The sequence below is a fragment of the Ascaphus truei genome, chromosome 8 (genome assembly GCF_040206685.1).
Source record: "Ascaphus truei isolate aAscTru1 chromosome 8, aAscTru1.hap1, whole genome shotgun sequence".
NCBI classification, from domain to species: Eukaryota; Metazoa; Chordata; class Amphibia; order Anura; family Ascaphidae; genus Ascaphus; species Ascaphus truei.
In genome coordinates this window covers 55,419,709-55,445,526 of record NC_134490.1, presented here as the reverse complement: position 1 = coordinate 55,445,526, position 25,818 = coordinate 55,419,709, and the positions used below count along the sequence as shown (strand labels likewise).

Below are 25,818 nucleotides of genomic sequence, written 5' to 3'. Positions count from 1 at the left end.
CACACTCATTCCCTCCTCTCCCCCACAAAATACATACAAATCCCCCCACCCCCAAATACATACAAAAAAACCCACTCCCAAATACATACAGAAAACCCAACTCCAAAATACATACAGAAAAAAAAAACAAGTCCCAAATACATACAAGCCCCCAACCCCCAAATACATTCAATTCCCCCCCAAACCCAAATACATACATGCCCCCCCAAATACATACAAGCCTCCCAAACCCCCAAATATATACAAGCCTCCCAAACCCCCAAATATATACAAGCCCCCCCCCGACCGCCCAAATACATACAAACGCCACAAATATATATATTTTTAAAAACAACCCCCCCAAACAAATCCAAACTTACCTACCTTGGGGCTGGTCTCAGGTCTCAGGCCTCTGGCCTCTGGCCGGGCCTGGCGGCCATCCCTCTCGTTGGCACCAGGCCACAGCTCTCCCCAGCTGTGGGCTGTCCTCACTGATACTCTCCCATGCCGAGCCTCTGGTGCCGGTGCACGCTGGGCCTCTCAAGCCGGTGCATGCCGGAAGCTGAGCCCAGCTTGCTTACGGCGCAAGTCAACTTCAGAGAGGCCCGGCGTACGCTGATGTCAGAGGCTCGACTTGGGACAGTGTCAGTGATGGAGGCCTGCAGCTGGGTAGGGCTGAGGCCCAGCATCAACGAGAGGACCAGAAGCCAGACCTGGCCAGAGGTCAGGCCAATCTTGCAGCGCCGGTCGGCCAGGTCCCCCACAGCCACCGGTCCCCTTGTCCCGGCTCTCCCCCCCTGTCGGTGGCCCTGGTTGGGGAGGAGTTACATGGTGCTCAGATTATAATAACGTGTAACATTCTGTGTCTCTGCCCCAGCTTGCAGCTTGGGGAGAGTCAGTAGGATGAGCTGGGGAGGATTTACATGGTGCTCAGATTATAATGACGTGTCACATTCTGTCTCTTTGCACCATCCTTTTTACCTTTTATTTACCCCCCCCAAAAATCCTCTATACCTAAAATTCTGCATCAGATAAATGAAACCATTCTTACACATCACACAACTCTGCTCCAAAAAACAGTGCAGTCATTGAAAGCACATTTCACACACCCAGTTTGACCTATCCCCAGTTTCTGTACCTACCTTTGTTGTCTGGAAAAGCACCAGTTGTTTGATTCAAGGCTAAAATAATAACAAAGTTACAATTTGTATGTGTAAATGTAAATAGATATGTATAGAATATTTGCACGCGTTTACTGATCTGTCTGACCTCTAACTGGCAAGTTATTGGCATTCGCTGAACCAATAAAGTGGAAATCTAGTATTATTCCTGTGCTAGACATGACAGTCTGTATATACCTGCACCCACTGCCTGAGCAGAGATCAGCACTGCACACGTGTGCTTACTCCCTGATCCACCCACAGAGAAGTCCCGCTCTGGATAAGTCTTTCAAGTACAACGTCAAAGGAATTACCCATCTCCCTGTCCCATGCAACAGGCTGTGTAATACTTCTACAGCATTACTGTCCCATGCAACAGGCTGTGTAATACTTCTACAGCAATACTGTCCCATGCATCAGGCTGTGTAATACTTCTACAGCAATACTGTCCCAGGCAACAGGCTGTGTAATACTTCTACAGCAATACTGTCCCATGCATCAGGCTGTGTAATACTTCTACAGCAATACTGTCCCATGCAAGAGGCTGTGTAATACTTCTACAGCATTACTGTCCCATGCAAGAGGCTGTGTAATACTTCTACAGCAATACTGTCCCATGCAACAGGCTGTGTAATACTTCTACAGCATCACTGTCCCATGCAACAGGCTGTGTAATACTTCTACAGCAATACTGTCCCATGCAACAGGCTGTGTAATACTTCTACAGCATCACTGTCCCATGCAACAGGCTGTGTAATACTTCTACAGCAATACTGTCCCATGCATCAGGCTGTGTAATACTTCTACAGCAATACTGTCCCAGGCAACAGGCTGTGTAATACTTCTACAGCAATACTGTCCCATGCAACAGGCTGTGTAATACTTCTACAGCAATACTGTCCCATGCATCAGGCTGTGTAATACTTCTACAGCAATACTGTCCCAGGCAACAGGCTGTGTAATACTTCTACAGCAATACTGTCCCATGCAACAGGCTGTGTAATTCTTCTACAGCAATACTGTCCCATGCAACAGGCTGTGTAATACTTCTACAGCAATACTGTCCCATGCAACAGGCTGTGTAATACTTCTACAGCAATACTGTCCCAGGCAACAGGCTGTGTAATACTTGTACAGCAATACTATCCCATGCAACAGGCTGTGTAATACTTCTACAGCATTACTGTCCCATGCAACAGGCTGTGTAATACTTCTACAGCAATACTGTCCCATGCATCAGGCTGTGTAATACTTCTACAGCAATACTGTCCCAGGCAACAGGCTGTGTAATACTTCTACAGCAATACTGTCCCATGCATCAGGCTGTGTAATACTTCTACAGCAATACTGTCCCAGGCAACAGGCTGTGTAATATTTCTACAGCAATACTGTCCCATGCAACAGGCTGTGTAATACTTCTACAGCATTATTGTCCCATGCAACAGGCTGTGTAATACTTCTACAGCATCACTGTCCCATGCAACAGGCTGTGTAATACTTCTACAGCAATACTGTCCCATGCAACATGCTGTGTAATACTTCTACAGCAATACTGTCCCATGCAACATGCTGTGTAATACTTCTACAGCAATACTGTCCCATGCAACAGGCTGTGTAATACTTCTACAGCAATACTGTCCCATGCAACATGCTGTGTAATACTTCTACAGCAATACTGTCCCATGCAACATGCTGTGTAATACTTCTACAGCAATACTGTCCCATGCAACAGGCTGTGTAATACTTCTACAGCAATACTGTCCCATGCAACAGGCTGTGTAATACTTCCACAGCATTACTGTCCCATGCAACAGGCTGTGTAATACTTCTACAGCAATACTGTCCAATGCAACAGGCTGTGTAATACTTCTATAGAAATACTGTCTCATGCAACAGGCTGTGTAATACTTCTACAGCAATACTGTCCCATGCAACATGCTGTGTAATACTTCTACAGCAATACTGTCCCATGCAAGAGGCTGTGTAATACTTCTACAGCAATACTGTCCCATGCAACAGGCTGTGTAATACTTCTACAGCAATACTGTCCCATGCAACAGGCTGTGTAATACTTCTACAGCAATACTGTCCCATGCAACAGGCGGTGTAATACTTCTACTGCAATACTTGAGATGTAAAATATTATATCTATGGCGCCCCGCACATAACCCCAAGAATGAATAAAAGGATATATACAACCCGGATCAGAAGCTGGATCAGGTGTAGGGATGTGCTCCAAACGATGAGGATTGGCATATAATGGAAACAAAATAAAAACACATATAGGGTAATATTGTTGAACAATTGGCACTGATTCAATGCAGTAAACCAAATACACAAAGGACATAACTAAAACAGATAAAACAAAGAGCTGGGAGAAAACAACAGGTAAATGAAACACATTTAATATTAAAACAACATATTAGGACATAACCATAATTAAAACAGAAATAGGGTCTGCTGGAAAAGCTGCTGCTGTGGCTGAAGTGACCGCTTGCCGGACGCACGATAGTGTTGGGCAGTGGATAAGTCAGAGAGTATCCCCTCTCGTATGAATAAACCGGCTTGTGGCGTCTCCTCTGTGTGGCTGATGTGGTGTCCCTCGATTCTCCCTACTGCGCTGTTCGCCTCCCGGTCATGTGATCTCAGACCTCGGTGCGCAGTCAACTCGGGAGCAGGAGGAACCGCCTCTACAGATTCGCCAAACGGGGATCTCGCCAAGGATGTAGACCGCAGCGGCAGATTCGCCGCGTTCTGAACGTCCAAACCGCGTACCCAGTGTAGTTCTGTCGGTGGTTGTCACTGGAGTAGGCAGCAGGGCCAGCAGATACCCACCCTACGCGTTTCGGAAGTGAACCTTCCTTCCTCAGGGGCAAAAGGTTAATGATGATTATTAATGATGAGTTCATTAACCTTTTGCCCCTGAGGAAGGAAGGTTCACTTCCGAAACGCGTAGGGTGGGTATCTGCTGGCCCTGCTGCCTACTCCAGTGACAACCACCGACAGAACTACACTGGGTACGCAGTTTGGACGTTCAGAACGCGGCGAATCTGCCGCTGCGGTCTACATCCTTGGCGAGATCCCCGTTTGGCGAATCTGTGGAGGCGGTTCCTCCTGCTCCCGAGCTGACTGCGCACCGAGGTCTGAGATCACATGACCGGGAGGCGAACAGCGCAGTAGGGAGAATCGAGGGACACCACATCAGCCACACAAAGGAGACGCCACAAGCCGGTTTATTCATACGAGAGGGGATACTCTCTGACTTATCCACTGCCCAACACTATCGTGCGTCCGGCAAGCGGTCACTTCAGCCACAGCAGCAGCTTTTCCAGCAGACCCTATTTCTGTTTTAATTATGGTTATGTCCTAATATGTTGTTTTAATATTAAATGTGTTTCATTTACCTGTTGTTTTCTCCCAGCTCTTTGTTTTATCTGTTTTAGTTATGTCCTTTGTGTATTTGGTTTACTGCATTGAATCAGTGCCAATTGTTCAACAATATTACCCTATATGTGTTTTTATTTTGTTTCCATTATATGCCAATCCTCATCGTTTGGAGCACATCCCTACACCTGATCCAGCTTCTGATCCGGGTTGTATATATCCTTTTATTCATTCTTGGGGTTATGTACGGGGCGCCATAGATATAATATTTTACATCACATGTTGTTTCTCTGACCTGGGGGTCAGTGTTATATCACAGGCAGCCGCCATTTCACATTTAGTATAATTATCAGCACATTTGAAATTTGGCACTACCATCCCTGTTTTTCGTTCTACTGCAATACTGTCCCATGCAACAGGTTGTGTAATACTTCTACTGCAATACTGTCACATGCAACAGGCTGTGTAATACTTCTACTGCAATACTGTCCCATGCAACAGGTTGTGTAATACTTCTACAGCAATACTGTCCCATGCAACAGGCTGTGTAATACTTCTACAGCAATACTGTCCCATGCAACAGGCTGTGTAATACTTCTACTGCAATACTGTCCCATGCAACAGGCTGTGTAATAATTCTACAGGAATACTGTCATAAACATAGCAGGTTCGTTCATTTATGAATAACTCTAGTTTGGTATTTTAGGTTTTCTGATTATAAAATTGTCTCAGAGCTAATGAAAAAACAGGTGAAGAAAACAGCACCAGATTAAAATGAATCTGTGCAGCCTGTGGCTATTGATGAAATGCTACAAATGCTACACAAAGAAAGACAACACAGGCGGGAGGAAGGCATCTGAAAGAGATGGAGAAACAAAAGAAACAAAGAGATGGAGAAACAAAGAGAGATAGTCAAGAAGAATGAGGAACCGAAGAGAGAAACAGCAGGAGTAACGGAGACTAAAGCACTTGATACATGATTTAGGCAAAAAGACAGGTGAGAAAATATATTTGGTCAAGTCATGACTAAAGCTGGCTCACATTTCTATCTGGGCTGTAACTGTTACTTACGCCTATAATATATATGATCTCTAACTGTGCATGCAATGTCTTGTATATAATGTACTGTATAACCCTTTTTATTTAATGTAACTATGTATTTGTAACTCTATGCCCAGGACATACTTGAAAACGAAAGGTAACTCTCAATGTATTACTGTACTTCCTGGTAAAACATTTTATAAATAAATAATGAGTAAGAGCTAGAAGGGTTACCTGGTGGCCTGGAAGTGGAATAACCTGCAGCTGTGGAGATGAAAAAGAAATGCCAATAAATAACTTATGTGTATGTTTCAGTAGCTATATTGAAATAACTCTATTAAAATACCTGTCATTAGACTGTACCTGAGCAGATGACTCCAGCATCCTCAGCATGCCCACAGTTGTGGATTCTCAGGCCAGGATTCGGGCACTGCCACAGGATGGTCTCATTACCACTGCAGTTCATATCATCGAACAAAATCTGTCCACGGCCTTGGCCAAAGTGGGCACCTCCATGAGCTGAAATGGCTGTCCCACAGAGCAGCTGCCTGCACACTACCTCTGCATCGCTGATATCCCACATGTCGTCACACACCGTCCCCCAGGCTCTTTCATACAAGATCTCCACACGACCAGCACATCTGTGATTTCCATTTACCAGCTGCAGGGCCATCAAAGACACTATGGTAAAAGTAAGAGTCAAAAGTGGTTTTTCATTAAAGCCTATCCGCTGCAAAACCAGTGCAAAATAATGGTGTCGGATTATAACCAAAGGAAAAACCCAAATTCCTTAAAATAGGTTTTCTTTTTCTGACAAATATGGTGCTTCTTTCACATGGGTCCTTCCCCAGTTCTTCAGCTGGAAGGCTTTGGTAAATAACTCACTATGTTAGCTGCAGAGCTTGTAGAGGAAGGAGGTTTCCTGAAGTATCTTCTCGACAAACGATGCAACTCGAGGATACCAATCATAACCCAAAATCCATCTAGGCTTATGACACAATTATAATAGTTATTATTGTTACTATTATTTCTACATCTGTGACCCTCATACTGCAGGGAGCGCTAGTAATATCAACTCTCATTTCAGGATAGATTTGGAATTTTGTAGGTGCCTGTTACCAAGTTAGAGCTTGGGCTAAAGCAATAAGTCCAAAGGTATAACAAATAACAGATACAGATAACATGAGTGGAAACCTATAGTGCCCTGATCAGCCCTGCAACTAGGTTTAACAATATTGAACTCTTTGTAAGTGTATGATCCATCAAGTTTTTGATTTCAAACCTATGTCTCATGAGTTTAAATCAGGTAAAGTTGCCAGGATATCAATGACACGTAGGAAATTATCTCAAACTGGACATTCATTTTTTAGATATCGAATTGGATTTATGTAGCGGTATCCTGAAGAAATGCGGGATCTTGATGATGATTTTTTTAAATCTCTATAGCAACAGTGGTGACTAATTAAGATGAATGCTATTTACCAGTGGTGTTTCTTGAGGCTGGAGTGTTATGGTATGCGGTGGACCCTAAAAAAAATAAATCATGAGACATAATTAATTCTGTGTCACTCTACCCATATTTTATTAAATTATTCAAATTCCTCTGTCTCTACCCTCATTAACTATTAAGGGGTTATCAACCAGAAAAACACATAAAGATACATTAATTTGATCCTGTTTCAACTCTGCCCTATCCCAGGATAAACAAACCTACAACACTCACAAATCTAAGCCAAGTCTAACTCTTCTCTTTCTTTGACTCTCTACTCAGACCACCGTCTGTTACCGTTTTTTCTTCCTCCATTTCACCTTAGGACTTTGCTGACTATTAAATGAAAAGGTGGATTCCATTCATCAAGACATCCCCTCTGTATCCTCCTCGTATGTATGTATGTATGTATGTATGTATGTATGTATGTATATCTTTATTTATATAGCGCCATCATGTACATCCATGCGCTTCAAAGCAGTAACACGTGACATACGGTAATAATATAACACATCATGTTAATAAGCGGTTCAGACATAAAAGTAACATTAAGAAAAGGGAGTCCATGCCCAGAAGAGTTTACAATCTAACTGGAAAGTAGGGAGAATATACAGAGAGAGTAGGAAGGTGTTCTGGTAAGTGCGTCTGCAGGGGGTCAAGGTCAGTGCATATGAGATGTATAGTGTCAGCCATGGAGTTACTCATATGCTTAGTTAATTACAGTAGTGTGTTAAGATGGATCTTAACGGTGGATAGAGAGGGTAACTTGTCGGATATTGAGGGAAAGGGCATTCCAGAGGTGTTGGGCTTTGAGGGAGAGAGGTTTAAGGTGGGAGAGGGTTGTGTACAGTGAGAAATTAGGGCTGAGATGTAAGGAGGGGCAGAAGAATGTATAGCCTTAAAAGCGAGGATGATCATTTTGAGAGTAATATGGGATTTGATAAAAGTAAAGTGATTCTAGCAGCAGCATTTAGGATAGATTGTAGGGGAGAAAGGTGAAAGGCAGGAAGGCCGTAGATTAGAAGTTTACAATAGTCGAGACGAGAGAATGAGGGCCTGCGTTAACGTTTAAGCAGTATTTTCTACATCTCCTCTTCCTACTTTCCTCCTGCCTTCTTGACTTTCTTTCCTCTGTCACAGAGGAAAATGTGTTTCTGCTGATCTCCTCTTCTCCCTCTACCACTTGCCCTCTTGACCCCATTTGCTCCTATCTCCTCAAACCTCCTATAATCCCTACACTCACACACATTTTCAACTCCTCCCTCAGCTCTGGTACCTTTCCAATTTCGTTCAAGCATGCAACAGTTATACCATTACTCGAAAACAGCAAGCTTGACCCTACCTTTCTCTCTAACTATTGTCCTGCCTCCCTCTTGCCTTTTGCCTCTTAACTCCTTGAACGTCTTGTATTTTCTCGCCTGCTCCATTTTCTTACCTCCTAATTCCCTCATAGATCCTCACTAAAAAAAACTAATGACCAGTGGTGAAAGAAGGCCAGTCTGGTCCGGTATGCAGTACCAGTAAAACAAGTATTGTATTGTATTGTATGTCTTTATTTATATAGCGCCATTAATGTACATAGCGCTTCACAGCAGTAATACATGTGGTAATCCAATAAATAACAGATAATATAAATAACAAACAAGTGGCTCTCTCTCGGTCTATCTCCCTGCCTCTTTCTCTGTCAACGTGTCGCCAGAGCCGCACTGGTCAGTGACATAGGGTGCCCTAATATGTATATACCCATATATGGATATGCCCATATTAGGGTATCCTACTCACTGACCGATCCGTCAGGGAGAAAGGTTAGTTTTGCTTCTGATTATTGTGTGGGGGGCGGGGGGGTATTATTTTGGAGGGGTATTGTGTGTATTGTGGGGGGGGGGGTATTATTGTGTGTTGTATTGTGTGCAGGGTATTGGGGGCATTAGATTGTGTGGAGGTAGTGGGGGTATTATATTGTATGGGGATATTATATTGTGTGTATTGTGGGGGGGTAGTGTGTGTGTTGTGGGGAGGGATATTATATTGTGCGTTCGTATTGCGTGTGTTTGCGCTTGTGTCTGTGTTTCTGTGTGTGTATTGTGGAGGGCGGGGTATTGTGTGTGGGCATTGTGTGTATTGTGGAGGGCAATTCATTATTGTGGAGGGAATTATGCAAGGATTGTGGGGGAGATTGTGGGTGGGTGTTATTGGGTGTGTATTATTGGGTTTGTATTATGTGGGTAATTCATTATTGTGGGGGGCATTGTGTGTATATTTGGGGGGCGGGGTGATTGAGTGGAATTATGCATGTGTGTGTGTGGCCAGGCGAGAGAGGTGAATGAGTGTGAGTAAGAGGGGGATTGAGGGAGTGGGATCAAGTGAGAGTGGAGTCATTAAGTGATACTGGAGGTAGGGGCGAGTGTGAGTAGAGAGGTCTGTAAAAGAGGGGGATGGTGGGTGAGAGGAAGAGTTGGGGGGGAGAGTGAGTGGATGACCTTACCAACTGCCCATGGCACAGAATCGATTTAATCCCCGACCCTGACTCTGCGCTCGACTATTTCCAATCCGAGTTCTTAAAACTCTGCGATACCCATGCTCCACTACGCAAAATAAGGGTACGGGGGGCCCACCTTCCATGGGTTACACCTGACCTTATAGCACTCTACCAGTTCAGGGATGCCTTGTGGAAAAGCTACAAAGTAACTGGCACTACCAAGGATCTCAATCACTACAGATGCCTGCGGAACGTGTGCACAAGGCAAACAAGGCATGCAAAAGCACAATATTACTCTGACAATCTCCTCCAGAATACATCAAACCCAGCTAATTTCTGGAAGGTTATCAACAATATATTCCAGCCTCCTAACCATCAACAACCAAGTAATATCACTAAGGGGGATATTACTCTGACAAACCCCACTGACATTGCAAATGCATTCAATGATTACTTTGTGGGGTGTGCCACTAACTTATTAGCGAAACGCAGCACAAACCCCAAACCTGAATCTCATCCTGGGAGTACCCCTATAGTCCCACCCCCTCCCAACACTGCCCACAATTTTCAATTTAGCCCAGTATCTGAAGAGGAGATTACACAAGCGCTCCTCAAACTAAAACTAAGCAGCCAATGTGGACCCGACTTACTACAATCTAGGTTCCTACGACTTGGTGCCCCAGCCATTGCCAAACCAATTGCGTCCATAGTCAACTCTATCCTGTCTGCAGGCCATATCCCTAAGACCTGGAAAACTGCCAGAGTTGTCCCAATCTTCAAAAGTGGGGACAAAAACACTGTCTCAAACTACAGGCCAATCTCACTTCTCCCAATTCTATCCAAAGTTATGGAAAAATGTGTCCACTCCCAATTAAGCGATTTCTACACCAAGACAAATTTCCCTAGCCAATTCCAGTCTGGGTTTCGTCCCAAACACTTCACCGTAACTACCCTGCTAAAAGTTTGCAATGAAATCCAGTGTGGAATGGAACGGGGACAACTCACTGGTGCAGTATTCCTAGATTTTGCAAAGGCTTTTGACACAGTTGATCATGCTATCCTGCTTAACAAACTCCAGAGCTCTGGAATAGGGAAACATGCTTTAAACTGGTTTCAGTCCTACCTATCAGGAAGATCCCAACATGTGTCCATCTCAGGCTCTAACTCCAACCCCCTGGATATCACTTGTGGTGTCCCGCAAGGCTCTGTTCTGGGGCCCCTACTCTTCTCAGTGTTCATTAATGATCTTCCCACAGCTTGTAAGGAAGCCTCAATACACATGTATGCAGATGACACAATCCTGTATGCACACAGCCATAGCCTCTCTGACCTTCAACACATACTTCAGTCTGACTTTTTGAGACTCGAAAACTGGATTTCCCAAAACAAACTGTTTTTAAACACTGACAAGACTGTAACAATGGTATTTGGGACCAAGACTAAATTTGTAAAGTTTCCAGTGACTGAGCTCCTGATTAGAACCAACGCTAAAACCACCCTAACACCTGTCACTAGTTTTAAATACCTGGGCTTATGGTTTGACTCCCACTTAACATTCGGGATGCACATTGATACCCTGACAACCAAGACCTATGCCAAACTAGGGGTACTTTACAGGAACAAATCCTCCCTAAGTCTCCTGGTCAGAAAGCGTATTGCACAGCAGATGCTAATGCCAATTATTGACTATGGAGACATAGTATATGGCTCGGCTCCTCAAACCCACCTTAGCAAACTTGACACCCTCTACAATTCAATTTGTCGTTTTGTTCTCCAATGCAACTACAACACACATCACTGCGAAATGCTCAAAGAACTAGATTGGTCATCACTAGAGTCTAGGCGCAAAGTTCACCTTTCCTGTCTCACCCTCAAATACTTTCTGGGCAAGCTACCCAGCTACCTGAACAAGCTCCTCACCCCTACCACATGCAGTACCTATCACCTGAGATCAGACTCCAAAAGACTATTCATGGTCCCAAGACTCAACAAAGTATCCGGACGTTCCTCCTTCTCCTTCCGTGCACCCCAAAACTGGAACAACCTACCAGAGACTCTCATATCCACCACCAGCTTAAGTTCTTTCAAATCTAAGGCTGTCTCACACTTTAATCTGGTCTGTAACTGTTTCATACGCTCATAATATATATTTTCTTTAACTGTGCATGCAATGTCTTGTATATAAATGTATACCTTGTTCATTTATGTAACTGTATTTGTAACCATGTATTATTTGTTTTACTCTGTGCCCAGGACATACTTGAAAACGAGAGGTAACTCTCAATGTATTACTTCCTGGTAAAATATTTTATAAATAAATAAAATAAATAAATAAAGAGAGGGGGAAAGAGTAAAAGACAGAGGGGGAGAGAGGGGTTGGAATAGAGGGGGGGGGGTGGGAATAGAAAGGGGAATGGAGTGAGAGGGAGGGAAAAGAGGGGGGGCGGCCTGGGTGAATACCTGTAAGAATAAAAATCTACTTTCTCCACTGCTAATGACCTCCATGCTGCCAAAGACCAAGGTCACTACACCCTGCCCATTTTACTTGACCTCCCTGCAGCCTTTGATACTGTGGACCACCTTCTTCTCTTTTACATTCTCCATACTCATGGCATAAGTAACAAAGCTCTATCCTGGATCTCCTCTTACCTCTCCTATCGTTCCTTCAGTGTCTCGTTTGCCAACACTTCCTCCTCAGTCGATCTCTCTGTGGGGGTGCCCCAGGGGTTGGTTCTGACACCTCTCCTCTTTTCTCTTTACACACTCTCTCTAGGTGACTTTATCACATCGCCTGGGTTCACATATCACCTCTATATTGACGACACGCAAATTTACCTTTCAGCCCCTGACCTTACACCTGCTGCAGAGACCAAAGTCTCTGAATATCTCTCCACTACTGTATATCATCCTGGATGGCCCTCCGCCAACTGAAACTTAACATGTCAAAGACGGAGCTCCTCATTCTTCCTCCCAAAACTGGCCCTACTGCCTCCTTCTACATTACTGTTGGAAGTATTATCATACACCCAGTATCACACGCACGCTGCCTAGGGGTCACACTTGACTCCCCCCTCATATTTTCCTCTCACTATCACAATATAGCTAGATCCTGTCGATTTTTCCTCTGTAACATTGCAAAGATACGCCTTTTCCTCTGTTCTTTACCTTGACTGCTAAAACTCTAACGCAGCCCCTCATTCTCTCCCGTCTCAACTATTGTAACCTTCTACTGTCTGACGTTTCTGCTCTCACCTGTCTCTGCTACAAACTATCCTAAAAGCTACTGCTAGAATCGCTTTACTCTCTCCTAAATCTGTCTCAGTGTCTCTCCTGCTGAAATCCCTCACCTGAGTTTCTATAAAATCTCATATTGCTTACAAAATTCTCCTTCTCCATGTTAAGACTATACACTCCTCTGCCCCACCTTACATCTCAGCCGTAATTTCTTGCTCTACACCTGCCCGACTCTTGCATTCTAATCAACCTTCTGTCTATTCATTTTGTAGATAAAGCCCCCTCTTGCCTAAAACCTCTCACTCACTGCCCCACACCTCTGGAATGCCATCCCCCCTCAATATCCGACTAGCACCCTCTCTCTCCGCCTTTAAGACCCATCTTAAAAAACATCTCTTTAAATGAAGCATTTGGGTAGCTCCGTCGGCTGATACTATACATATTATTAGCCTTTACCATGACCCCTTGAAGACGCCATTACGACAACACCCTCTTACTGTCTCTGTAAATTATCCTTACTTACCACTTAGATTGTTAGCTCTTCGGGCAGGGACTCCTTTACCAAAGGTCTATTTTTATGTCTGAAGTGCTTATTCCTATTATGTCACATGCATTACTGCTGTAAAGCGCTATGTAGATGGATGACACTATATAAATACAGATATACATACATACATACATACATGCATACATACATACATGCATACATACATACATACATGCATGCATACATGCATACATGCATGCATACATGCATACATACATACATACATGCATACATGCATACATGCATACATGCATGCATACATGCATACATGCATACATGCATACATGCATACATACATACATGCATGCATACATACATACATGCATGCATGCATGCATACATACATAAAGGGGGACAGGCAACAGGACTTTTGAGAAATGGTTTGTGTCATTCATATCATCTGAGCTCCTCCTCAAACCCATAGTTATGTTCTAAATTAAACCTTCTGGGGCAAGTTCTGTCACAAACACTTTGGATCAACACAAAACACCTGAGTATAGAGCTATGCTTTAGACAGAGGTGGGGATTGAACAATCTGGCACATTTTATGACCCATTTTAATAGAATAGTCATTACCTTTTTAAATGACCTTTAACTGACCTTCATATGGTGTCCCAATAGTTGATGCTACTTCTCCTGTACAACATCAGTGCCTGATTTAAAATAATATCTATAATCTGCGAATACTATTTGTCATATTGAGGTATAAACCCCATTCACAATTGTCTGAGCAGGGATGCTGGGATGAGCTTACCTGGCCGTGCAGTGGTGGAAAAACGTGCGACTGTTATGATTGAAGATAAAAACGTATATACGTAATGTGATTTTACAAAGACATTTAGTGAGAACCAGAAATAACACACTCCATTATAGATGGAATATTATATATGGTGTATGGAATATATATGTAATTTCCCAGCATCCCTTGCTGCAGTGGAAGCTCTGTGTGCTGGGTGATAATGGTGAAAGGCGGGGTTGCAGACCTGTCTAAGACATGCAAATGAGCTTACAGTAATATTTCCATTTGCTATATATAGTGACTGCAACAATACTTAATTTACTAACTGCCATTGATATTGGAGATACAATATAATCCAGACAAAATATATTTACATTTAAATTTGAGAGTTAAACTGAGTAGTATTTTTAGCAGTGCTTTATACCAAATGTGTTAGATCCTTTCCTACCACACTTAGACACTTTTAGTATCTTTTTCTTTTGTATTTTCTAGTATCTAATCCAGACTGTTTTTTAATTGGATCCATATTACCACATTACTGGAATACCAAAATTATAATTTGTTATTACCTGCAGTCTGAGATGTGCGGAACAGCGTATCTGCTGGAGAAACACACATCATTAAAAACCACATGGTACTGTTTAAAACTTTTACGTAACTATTCCATGCATCCGACTCTCCCCAATAACAAAGGTACATACATACAGTAGGGATGAACAGCATTTTATCACATTAGAGGTTGGCTCAGTTACCTGACTGTTTCTGGTGCATATTCTGTGGTGGTCACTTGAGAACCAAAATCTGTATGCCCTAAACTATACGCAGTGCCTAAAATACACAAGTCTTTGATTAAACTGCCAGGACGGCTCATAATTTTGGCATGAGGATCGTTGTGCCAATCTCAGCCACAGTATATAGATTTTTGGTTACAACCACATGTACTAACACTATCAGGTCAGGTTACCTTAGGGACACCATCATGTTTCTTAACCAACTCAGAGCAAATTATTCTTGAGATTACTATGAGTATTAGTAAGGTTTATTTAAATATTATAGTATGTTTTGTGTGTGTTTATGTTTTGCAACACTATAGTCACTTTAATTGCAGGTTGCATTTGCAGCACTGACCGAATAACGCCTTTTGAGCCTTTTTACACTTTGTGGTAACCTGTATGGGAATTTATAGCACAATTTCCTGTTACTTGTGTATTGTGATAAACATTGATCTATCTTCAATAAATCCTTTTGGTTTCTGCACCTACCTGTGCTGGCTGGAAATACACCGGCTGTTTGCCTCGCTGCTAAAATAATAATAATACAGTTACAATTTGTATGTGTGGAGGTAAATAAACATGTATAGAATATTAGCATACGTTTACTGATCTGTCTACAGCAACACTATCACGTGCAACAGGCTGTGTAATACTTCTACAGTATTACTGTCCCATGCAACAGGTTGTGTAATACTTCTACAGCAATACTGTCCCATGCAACAGGCTGTGTAATACTTCTACATAAATACTGTCCCATGCAACAGGCTGTGTAATACTTCTACAGCAATACTGTCCCATGCAACAGGCTGTGTAATACTTCTACAGCAATACTGTCCCATGCAACAGGCTGTGTAATACTTCTACAGCAATACTGTCCCATGCAACAGGCTGTGTAATACTTCTACAGCATTACTGTCCCATGCAACAGGCTGTGTAATACTTCTACAGCATTACTGTCCCATGCAACATGCTGTGTAATACTTCTACAGCAATACTGTCCCACGCAACAGGCTGTGTAATACTTCTACAGCAATACTGTCCCACGCAACAGGCTGTGTAATACTTCTACAGTATTACTGTCCCATGCAACAGGCTATGTAATACTTCTACAGCATCACTGTCCCATGCAACATGCTGTGTAATACTTCTACAGCAATACTGTCCCACGCAACAGGCTGTGTAATACTTCTACAGTATTACTGTCCCATGCAACAGGCTATGTAATACTTCTACAGCAATACTGTCCCACGCAACAGGCTGTGTAATACTTATACACCTTATTGTCCCATGCAACAGGTAGCTCTGATTTGAGGTCTTGGGCTGCAATACTGCTCAAAGTCCAGTAAAAAGTAGTGGTACTTTCCTTAATGCACAAAAGTATTTTGCTTCAAAATCAAAGGTGACGTATTGGTACTCAGTTTCTGAAAGGAATATTATATACATAAAAACTGATAATATTTTTGGAAATATTTTTTTTAATCTATGAATAGTGATAATGAAGCTCTAAGACTGGAAATAATAAAACATAGTTATACTCTATACCACTATGTAAGAATTTAACCACTGGACAGGTACACTGTATAGAGCCCCAATAATCAGTATCTCATTTGTCCACGCCCTTTTTTTGGCTTTTTTATCACTATCTTTCAGTTCCTTGACTGTCAATACAGTACATACAATGCTAAATCCGCTCCTGTATCTGCCAGACACCCCTTTTGTGTATCTCTGCTCTTTCTACCCAGCACCTGTGGCCTCCACCAAATCCAGCGCCTTCTTCTATCTAGAGCACCAGAGTCTAGGCACTGAGAGAACAACATTTTTCAGAGTTCAATAGATCACTACACTGTGCATCATTATAGTCTGTCATGCACACATGGGTGGTGAGACGCTCATGCCATGACACTGACACTTCTGGTCACACGTTACCTGTGATAGAGAGCAGCGGACATGTAAGAAGCACAAAGCACAGAGTTTGAGTCACAGTTCCCATGCTGGCTGACGAATGTCTCAGGACACTGGAGTTGGCTGTACAGATATAGTAAGTATATATATTAGGTGATCCTCATGGGGGGGGTGACAGCTTCTGATTCACCTTTAAGCAACCAGGAAGCTGGCACGGTGCAGGTATGCAGGTAACTCCCTGCAAGGGCTCAATTTACTAAGAAGCATTAAAAAAAACTAGACGCAAACAAACCCATAGCTAACATAGCTTGTGTTTCTCATGCCTATTGAGTGTCACAATGTCACAGTATAACACAATTTAACACTAATCATTCCATAATTGCACAGGGGGATGCAATGCATTGTAGACACAGAAAAGGATAAACTCTGTTTTTGGCAACAAGAAATGTAAATGCACCTAAAACATAACTCGGGAAAAATGATAATCTTTTATTTAGGAGTGACTCAAAAATAAATACGTGGGTTAATATCAAAAGAGATGCAAAACTGCAAAACCAGTGGGAAAAGCACAGCCCCACATTGATCAAATAAAATAAATCCCAATGAAAGCAAGGGGATCTTCTCCTGTTGTTTGCCCTGGTTTCACCCCCAGGTTTGCAGCCAGGGGACTGAAAGCAAACAAAAAACACTAGTTGAAACAGATGAATCAGTTGGTCACTGCTGTTAAAACTTAGTAATACGGCTTTGGTTATCAAGTTGAAGTTCTCTTCTTTTGTTAAACAACTGTAACAGAATCTCCCAAAGATCTATACCGGCATTGACAGCACACACAATCACAGAGACCCAAACAGCACTAGTATGATCTCCAAAGAGCACCGAACCGAGGTAACAGGGGCTGTTGGGACATGTGACTTACTTTCTATTGTTCCAACAGAGTGATGTCATCACGATCATACAGGAGATACCACGGGCAGCTCTATACAGCCCCACACTGAGCTATACGGAGCCTTTCCAATACAGCGGGACCGTGTATATCACCCAACCCTTTTGTGATTCCCTATGGTGAAATTATGGTGAGCATAGAGGTTTCCATACACCCCCCTGGAACAAACGTTATAATTGCAAAGATCCCTTACGGATCCAGCGCTTAAACATCTGAAGAGTTGGGGTTATTTCCAATCATATATGTATCTGTGAGGTGATTAAATAACCTAATGAGAGGCAGTAGCCCCACCTCTCACATACCCCTGAAGAAGCAATTGCAAATCGCGAAGGGTCAAAGGGCATCCGTCCCGAGTGAGCCTATGACAGGACACATACGAGTATTGACAGTGGTCCTTCGGATACAAACTTCAGCTGACTTTCCATATGCCGGAACTGGCTTTCTCTACCACCTAAGTCAGCAAGACACACGCAGGGATTTTTTATACTGGCTGAGCAAACCACTCGATCTGTTCGGAGAGTGTCTGGAGCACCAGCTGGTCTGGGACGCGGCACATCACCGGGGATTTTGTTTTGGTAGCAGCCAGAGACAAGAGACGACATCAGCCGATTCTACATCTATATCCAAATGCGCATATTATCCCCGCTTCCTGCGAGTAGGATTTCAATGTTGCGGACTGGACAGACACCCGATCATCAACTGTTTTGTTATATTGTCGTATTTTTTATTAAATGTATCTTTTTTCACTTCACCTATTTTTCCATTTAATTATCAATACCTCTGAGACATTTAGGTTTTAAAACATCATATGGCTACATTCTAGTTACCATACAGTATTACGCTATGTTTTTCTTGTTTCTTTTCATATGCTGAGACCATCATCCGTTGTAACACGAATTTTGGAGTGGCCAGGACATTTTACGGTTGTATTTAGTACCTCCACATAATGCTTCCAACCTGTGACTATATTTTGTCAGGTGCCATTACAGTATCCTTCTGTTGCAAAGTTTCCTTATCTAATTAGGTGTAGTCAGATTATCTTAGGCAGCCACCAGGTATTAATTGTGTTAATTAATTCTTTTTGTGTGCATTTCACAGTCACTTTGTATTTAATTAGTAGTGTGGTGCCACTCCTTTTCTTCACTGAACTGACCCAAACAGCTGATACAAGAGGTCTACTTATTAAAGTCTCCCAACTAAAAACTGGGGGAAGTCCCGTGCCGAAAATGGTAACAGGTTATTCAAGAACATTCATTCTATTGAAAGTAACAAGAATGCATTTTCTTTAATAAATCTGTTGCCCCAGATTTCTACCCAGGAGATTTTGAAAATGGATCCTCTTAGTGATCACAAATATTGTCTAAATACGGTACCATGAATTAAGTAGCAATACTGTAGCCGTGTTAGTCCAGTTGCGATAGTGCAGAGTAAATGAGTACGTCAGAATTAGGTGAGACCTTTTTTATTTGGACTAACAATGGATATTATGAGACGAGCTTCGGAGCGTTCTCTCTCTTCCGCAGGTCAGCGGCGATACTGATTTACAGAGATTCCATGAGCTTAACACAGATGTAAAAAAAGAAAAACAAGATACAGTAGCCATCTAAGGCAGATGATGCAGGGAAGGAATAAACAGGCAGGGTAACAAATGGATAAAAGGAATAGTGAGACACAGGACCTTACATCTATCAGCAGTGTGCAGGGGTGTGGGGGTGGTTGAGGTCTAACTACCAAAAATTCATCTCTCTTGCTGATTTCTATAGGTGATGCTCACACAGAATCAAAATGTAGGGATGATGTTGGTGTGCAAATTAGGACTGTTTTTATTTCCATTTTCCTAATAAGAAATGTTGGGCGGTTTATAGAGATGTGGAAAAAGAAATAAGACACAACTCTCATAGCGTAAAATGTAAATGATAATGTGAAATATTAAAAGGGTGGTGTTATATGCATGTACAAAATTTCCAATATTTATAACGGGGCATGTTTGGGGCACATGTTACCACTGCAGCATACAACTGGTCACAGAACAGCAAGCAGCCAGCAAGATGTCCTATTATCCTGGCACTCCGGTCTCCAGATTTGCTTCCACGTCTGTGTCCTCTGCGGATGCAGTGACCGCTTCCCCAGCAGGGAATCAACGCAGTCAGGTTGGCAAATTAGAACAGTATATGTCCCACACTAATAGCTCTGGGGCTTCAATACCCACAATACGAGCAGTCATCTTACGGGGCATTTTAGCGGAGCCGTTGACGTCACAGGGATCGCGTCGTTAGGATGCGACCCGCAAATGGTCGTGAAATAAGGCTTACCACAGGCCCCGTTATGAGTAGATGACAATAGTATGGGGCAAAATAAAGCACAGTGTATAGGGTATCTGTGGATGAACCTCGGGGCTTGGCACCTGGGAGGTTTTAGAACTTGTTTTTTAAGCTATGCAACCTAAATTAGAATCACCCCCATTGACACCTATAGGCACCTGCAGCCCATCTTCCCATTTTAATATAAACCGTTAGAGAGAGTTAGTTCCTGAACAAACAAAGGGCATTTCCTTCATTGTTTGATTAACCGGCCTGCAAATTAACCCGTGAAATGAAGATCAACCATAAGCATGAGATGGGCAGGCAAATTATTAGAGATAAGGAAAAGGCTGAGGTATTAAATACATACTCTGCCTCTGTATTTACCAAAGAGTCAATTGCAAAAATATTTCACCAGGAGGAAGCCACAAACTCTATATTAACCTTACAGGTAAATGTAAGGTTATGCGTTTAGGACGAAAAATATAATGGGACAAGATTAGGATGATCCGTGATGGAGAAGGATTAAGAGTGCTTGTAGACAGCAGGTTTAGTAGTAGTGCTCAACGTCAGGCTGCACAGCAAGCTGCAAAGGCAAATAAGGTCTTACCTTGCATAAAAAAGGGTATGGGTGGAAGGGGGGGGGATATAATTATGCCACTGTATAAATCCTTAGTAGGACCCCACCATGAATATAGAGCAAATTTTTGGACACCAGCCCTTAAAAAAAACATTATGGAACTAGAAAAGGCACAAAGAAAAAACACCAAACTAATAAAGAGGATGGAAGATCTGATTGATGAGGAAAAGCTAGCTATATTCAATTTGATTACAATAGAAAATTGACATCTAAGAGGGGATATGATAACTATTTGCAAATATATTCAAGGTCAATACAACGAACTTTCAAAATAACTATTAATCCCCAAGACAGTACAAACTGCATGGGGTCCTCCCTTAACGTTGGACAAAATTAGATTTCACCTGCAAAGGAAAGAGTTCTTTACAGTAAGGGTAGTTAAATGTGAAATTCAATACCCACAGAGACTGTGATGGCAGCTACAAAAGATACATTCAAGAAAAGGTTGGACATCTTTCTAGAAAGGAAAGATAAATTTAGGATATAGAAAATAAGTAAACATAGGAAGGATGTTGATCCTGGGAGAAATCTGATTGCCATTATTGGAGTCAGGAAGGAATTTATTTTTCCCCTTAAGAGACATCAATGGATGATGTTTCACTGGGGTTTTTTTGTTTGCCTTCCTCTGGATCAATATACTGTAAATACAAATACAGTATAGGATAAGTATCTGTCCTTTTTAAACCTCATCTACTATGTAACTACTTATGTAAATTGAAACTTTTTCTGACACAGACCTTCTTCAAGCAGAACTTAAAACCCATTTACTAGAAAGGTTAACCTTTTGATTACGATACAGCACCCCAAATATAGCCCTTACATTGCAATATTGTGACACCCCTATCCAGGGACCTTTGTTCACGTTCCTCCAAATCTGATTCTCCATTATCTGGGTTGATGTTAATTTCCAGAATTCCAAAAAACTTTTTGATGAGTTCTGAATGGAAACAGCCGGGTTGCATAGATGTGTTTTTATGTGTAAGTTTGTTGATTTACAAATCCAGAACATTGCAAGTGACTGAATTCATCCCAGCTAGCAGAGAAATTAATGATAATGTCAACTGCATACCCTTCCATCTCAGGAACACATCGTCTATGTATCTCCCCAGAGAACCACTGGAGAAGAAGTTGCATGTTCCAGATTTCCAGTCACATAAAAGACAAATGCATACAATAAAACAGGATCATTTGAATATACAATTAAGGGTTCCTGCTCTTTTTCTGACGATGAGTTAACCCTCGAGCAGCTTCAATCAGCTGGAAGGAAACGTGAAGTCATAACCATGCACCACATACAGATGTACAGTTGAAGACTTTGTTGCTGTCTCTTGTGTGATTTGTTATAATAGTGTCTTAAATTAAAAACGTATTTGATTCTAATTTTGAAAATATGCATATGTCCCAATCATACCAATTTCTCTTTTGTAACTTTAATAGGCTATTAGTATATAGCACTCCTCTGTGACACTTATACGCTTATATATATATATGTTGTGGTTATTTTGGGGGTTCAATATGAGCTTGTAGGTGTCCTGTATGCATTAGTATATAAGTCTCTCACTGCCTGAGCGGTCTGCAAAAGAGTTAAGTTGTAGCAGCGCAGTTGTGCTGTTGAATAGAACATCCGAAAACAGGGACGTGAGAAGATTAATGGTAATAACATGGTCTCTTAAAAACATAACACCAACGCCATTATTTAATTAGATAAAAAACTTCTTTAAATGCCTTTTTTGATCAATTTGTAATAACCATTTAATAGGATAAAGGTACAGAGCACTTAGCTGTACAATGGGAACACTTATTTGTTAACGGGTAAAGCAACTTACAAAAGTACCAATGTGATTTCTATTCTCAGGACACCTGCCGAGCTGTATTTATGTTGGCAAGAAAACAAGGAAACTAACACGACTTATATATCACGAGTCAATCATTTAAGAAAGTATAACCTTTATATTACCACTTTGCAAAGAAAAGACTTACCCATAATTAGTGCTAAACAACATGGAAATAAAACGGATGATATTACTAATCCCTATAGCAAAGAGGATCGGGGGAAATGATTATTTCGTATTGTGTGTACTTTGTTGTACTTACGTTCTTAACACATTTTGTTTCAGAGAGATCCGCCATGCAATGCCGAAGATAACAAAGGATTCTGTGTATCAGGTGAAAGAGGAGTTTGCACTGTGACATTTTCTGCTCGTCGCTGCATCGGAATCTAAGGAGCTTGAGAATTAAGGGGGAGATTCACGAAGATCTGTTGGGGTAGCTGTTATTGACTTGAATTACAGTCAACTCTGGATTGGACGCATTAACCTGACACGAATCTTATTAATTTGAACTTAATTGATTCTTATGTCTGGGATAGACCATTAGGCAGAGAGGTTTCCACTATCTTAACCCTAAAAGATTTTGGGAAAAACCTGGAGAAAATGAAGCAAGGAGACATGTGCCCCTATTCAATTTGTTGTTAAGCTTTTCCCCACTATGCTGTAGAACAGGGGTGCGCAAACCTTTTCCCTTGCGCACCCCTGCCGGCTCTTCCCCAGTGCTCATGCCCCCCCTCCTTACCTTGTCTCCGGCGTTCTGATGGCAACAACATATCACATGACCCCACAGTGTCATTTGATGCGGCGTCGCCTGAAGCCACCGGAATCAAGGTGAGGGAAGTTACAGAGGCCTTCGCCGCTCCCACAGCATTGAATTTAGTTGCCTTGGGGGAGAGCTCGGGGCCTCTGCAACTGCTGCGCCCCCTCAAGAAAATTTTAGTTTCATCAGTTTGACTGGAGCTGAACTCTTCTCCAGCACTGGGAAGAGGTTTCAAAGCATATTGGGCAGTATAGATTTGACTACATTTCATTTTGATATATGTATAGTGTTTACTCTTCCCAGTTGACGGTCAGCGACATGGCATTAGTGAGGAAACTGCAGAAGATCTCTGAGGGAGCAGCCAGTTGGGGAATGCTGATAAACACATCTAGCAATGGAAAGGTCGGTGATCCGGTAATACTACTAAAATCCTGTAATAATGCTGGAAATTTCCCATTTACCAAAAAATGAAAAGAAAAAAAAAAAGAATGAAGTTTTAACATATCAGGGGGTGAGCAAACTTTTTACACCGAACCCCCCTTGTCATCTGTGATATTAGTCGGGCCCCCCCCCTCCCCCGATGTAATTCAAAGCACATGACTTTTTTTAAATAAATCGGTATAACATTTTTAAAACAGTTAAACATGACAAATGTTATAGGTTTGTTTTTAAATCAATCAGCATAGTAGTATAAGATAATACCGACTGCAATTTTTTTCTCTCTCCCCCCATCCTCTCAATGATCCTCTCTTCCCCTCATCAACTCTCCTCATTCCTCCTCCGCATCATCCCTCCCCAGCTCTCCCCCCCTCATCCTTCTCCATGCCTACTTGCGGGACAGGGTGGTGATAAAGGCCGCCAGAGTGAAGCAGAGGGGCAGCTGGCAGAGGAGTTAGGAGTTCCCCGGTGGCAGAGCAGGAGGGGGGGGGGGGAGAGCGCGCAGTAGCAGTCTAGACACGGGAAATAAGAAAGACTTCTGGGTCGGACCGCTTGGGCGCGGTCCTCCCCGGCCGTCCTGCTCTGCCACTGGGCAACTCCTAACTCCTCTGCCAGCGGCTCCCCTGCTTCACTCTGGCAGGCCGCCGCTGCCACATAATCTTTTCCCGCCGCCATCATCTCCCCCCGCCTGCCTCTAGCACCACCCTGCTTAACTCTGCACCCCCCTACAAAATCTTGCCCCCCAAGGGGGTGTGCACCCCTATTTTAGATGACTGGTTGCTTTATAGAGAGAAACATTACCATAATATTTATAGCATTTGTGTGTGTATGTTTGTTCCTATTAAAAATATATAAGCGTGAATCATGTATTTATTTAAAGTGATTCAATAGGAACAGGACGATTTCAAGCCTGAATAATAGAGATGTTATATTGTCTATATACATATATATTCAGCATGTAACTGGTTAAAATATGGAATATTGTATTACATTAGAAATTATATTGAGGTTGTTAGAAATAGTTAGTAAAACAATACAATAGAGATCAGTTTTAAAGATTAGGAACAGAGTTAATCCTTTAGTTACTTAGTGACAGAACAATGGAGTTCTTATTTTTATTATGTATTGGTGTGTGGGGGTGGGGGTGTATTTTTATTGTGTTGGGAGTGGGGTTATATATATTTAGGGGGGTGTTTTTTTTGGTATGTATTTTGTGGGGGGGATTACGTGAGAGTGGGGTAATTTAAGTAAGGTGAGGGCGAGTGTATGGAGATAGGGGGGTGTAGGGAGTGACTGAGGAAAAGAGGGAGTAAGAGTGAGACGCAGGGGAGCGAAATACATGCGAGGCCGGAGGGCGGTGAGTGAGGAAGAGGGAGTGAGACGGAGGGGAGAGAAATACATGCGAGGCCGGAGGACGGTGAGTGAGGAAGAGGGAGTGAGACGGAGGGGAAATACATGGGAGAGGGGGGAAGTAGAGGGGGCTCGTAAGGTGTGAAATGGGGGGGCTCGCAATAACACCGAGGGGACCGGAGGGCCGGACGTAACTTTAGTCCTGGGCCCCGAGAAATCTGCCTACGGCCCTGGCTGTAAAAAGGTGTGTTCTATTTGTCTCTGAATAAATTGAGAAAAGAACCAGACCGTGGACTATTTCAGAAGTGCGCAAACTGGGGGGGGGAGATTTTTCTGGGGGGGGGCGCGGCGGTTGCAGAGGCCCCGCGTTCTTCCCCGAGGCATTTCAATTAAATGCCGGGGGACCACGCGAGGCCTCTGCAACCTCAACTTACCGAGATATAGCCGGCTTCTGATCATTTTGCCATGACGTGACGCGTCGATCATGTTAACTGACGCATCATCATGGTAACACGCGTCAAATGATGCTGTGGGGTCACATGATGTGACGTCACATGACATTTGACGCCAGGTCACTGGAGAGGGGGGGGCACGAGCCCTGGGACCAGAACAGAGGATGGGTGCAGCAAAAAACCTTTTCGCACCCTTGGACTATTTGATATATATTCTGAAGGCAGAAATGGGTATTTCTGTTCCATGACACTCCCCGTCTGGTATCTGGAGATACCACTATATAACAGAATATGTGGAACATATGTGCAATGCAAACATAACATAACAATGCAAAGGTCCATGTCCACATAGCGAGGTGATACCAGTCGGTACCACTGG

The 25,818-nt window shown here is 42.6% G+C and overlaps 1 protein-coding gene across 11 annotated transcripts in view; it reads right to left on the bottom strand.

The window, feature by feature from the left end:
• The window catches only part of DMBT1 (deleted in malignant brain tumors 1), a 32,219-nt gene extending 15,329 nt beyond the window's left edge, over nt 1-16,890 (bottom strand). For 3 of the 11 annotated variants that reach the window (XM_075612120.1, XM_075612128.1, XM_075612127.1), the window contains exons 1-8: nt 16,752-16,890; nt 15,315-15,353; nt 14,622-14,654; nt 14,068-14,097; nt 7,047-7,091; nt 5,928-6,245; nt 5,799-5,828; nt 1,122-1,160 (exon numbers count right to left, since the gene is read on the bottom strand). In XM_075612120.1, coding sequence (XP_075468235.1) covers nt 1,122-1,160; nt 5,799-5,828; nt 5,928-6,245; nt 7,047-7,091; nt 14,068-14,097; nt 14,622-14,654; nt 15,315-15,353; nt 16,752-16,815 — 598 coding nt within the window. In that variant the 5' untranslated portion in view covers nt 16,816-16,890. The remainder of the gene's footprint in view (nt 1-1,121; nt 1,161-5,798; nt 5,829-5,927; nt 6,246-7,046; nt 7,092-14,067; nt 14,098-14,621; nt 14,655-15,314; nt 15,354-16,751) is intronic. The other 8 variants (XM_075612121.1, XM_075612125.1, XM_075612123.1 and 5 more) reach the window with 8 other exon arrangements.
• Nucleotides 16,891-25,818: the final 8,928 nt, after the last annotated feature.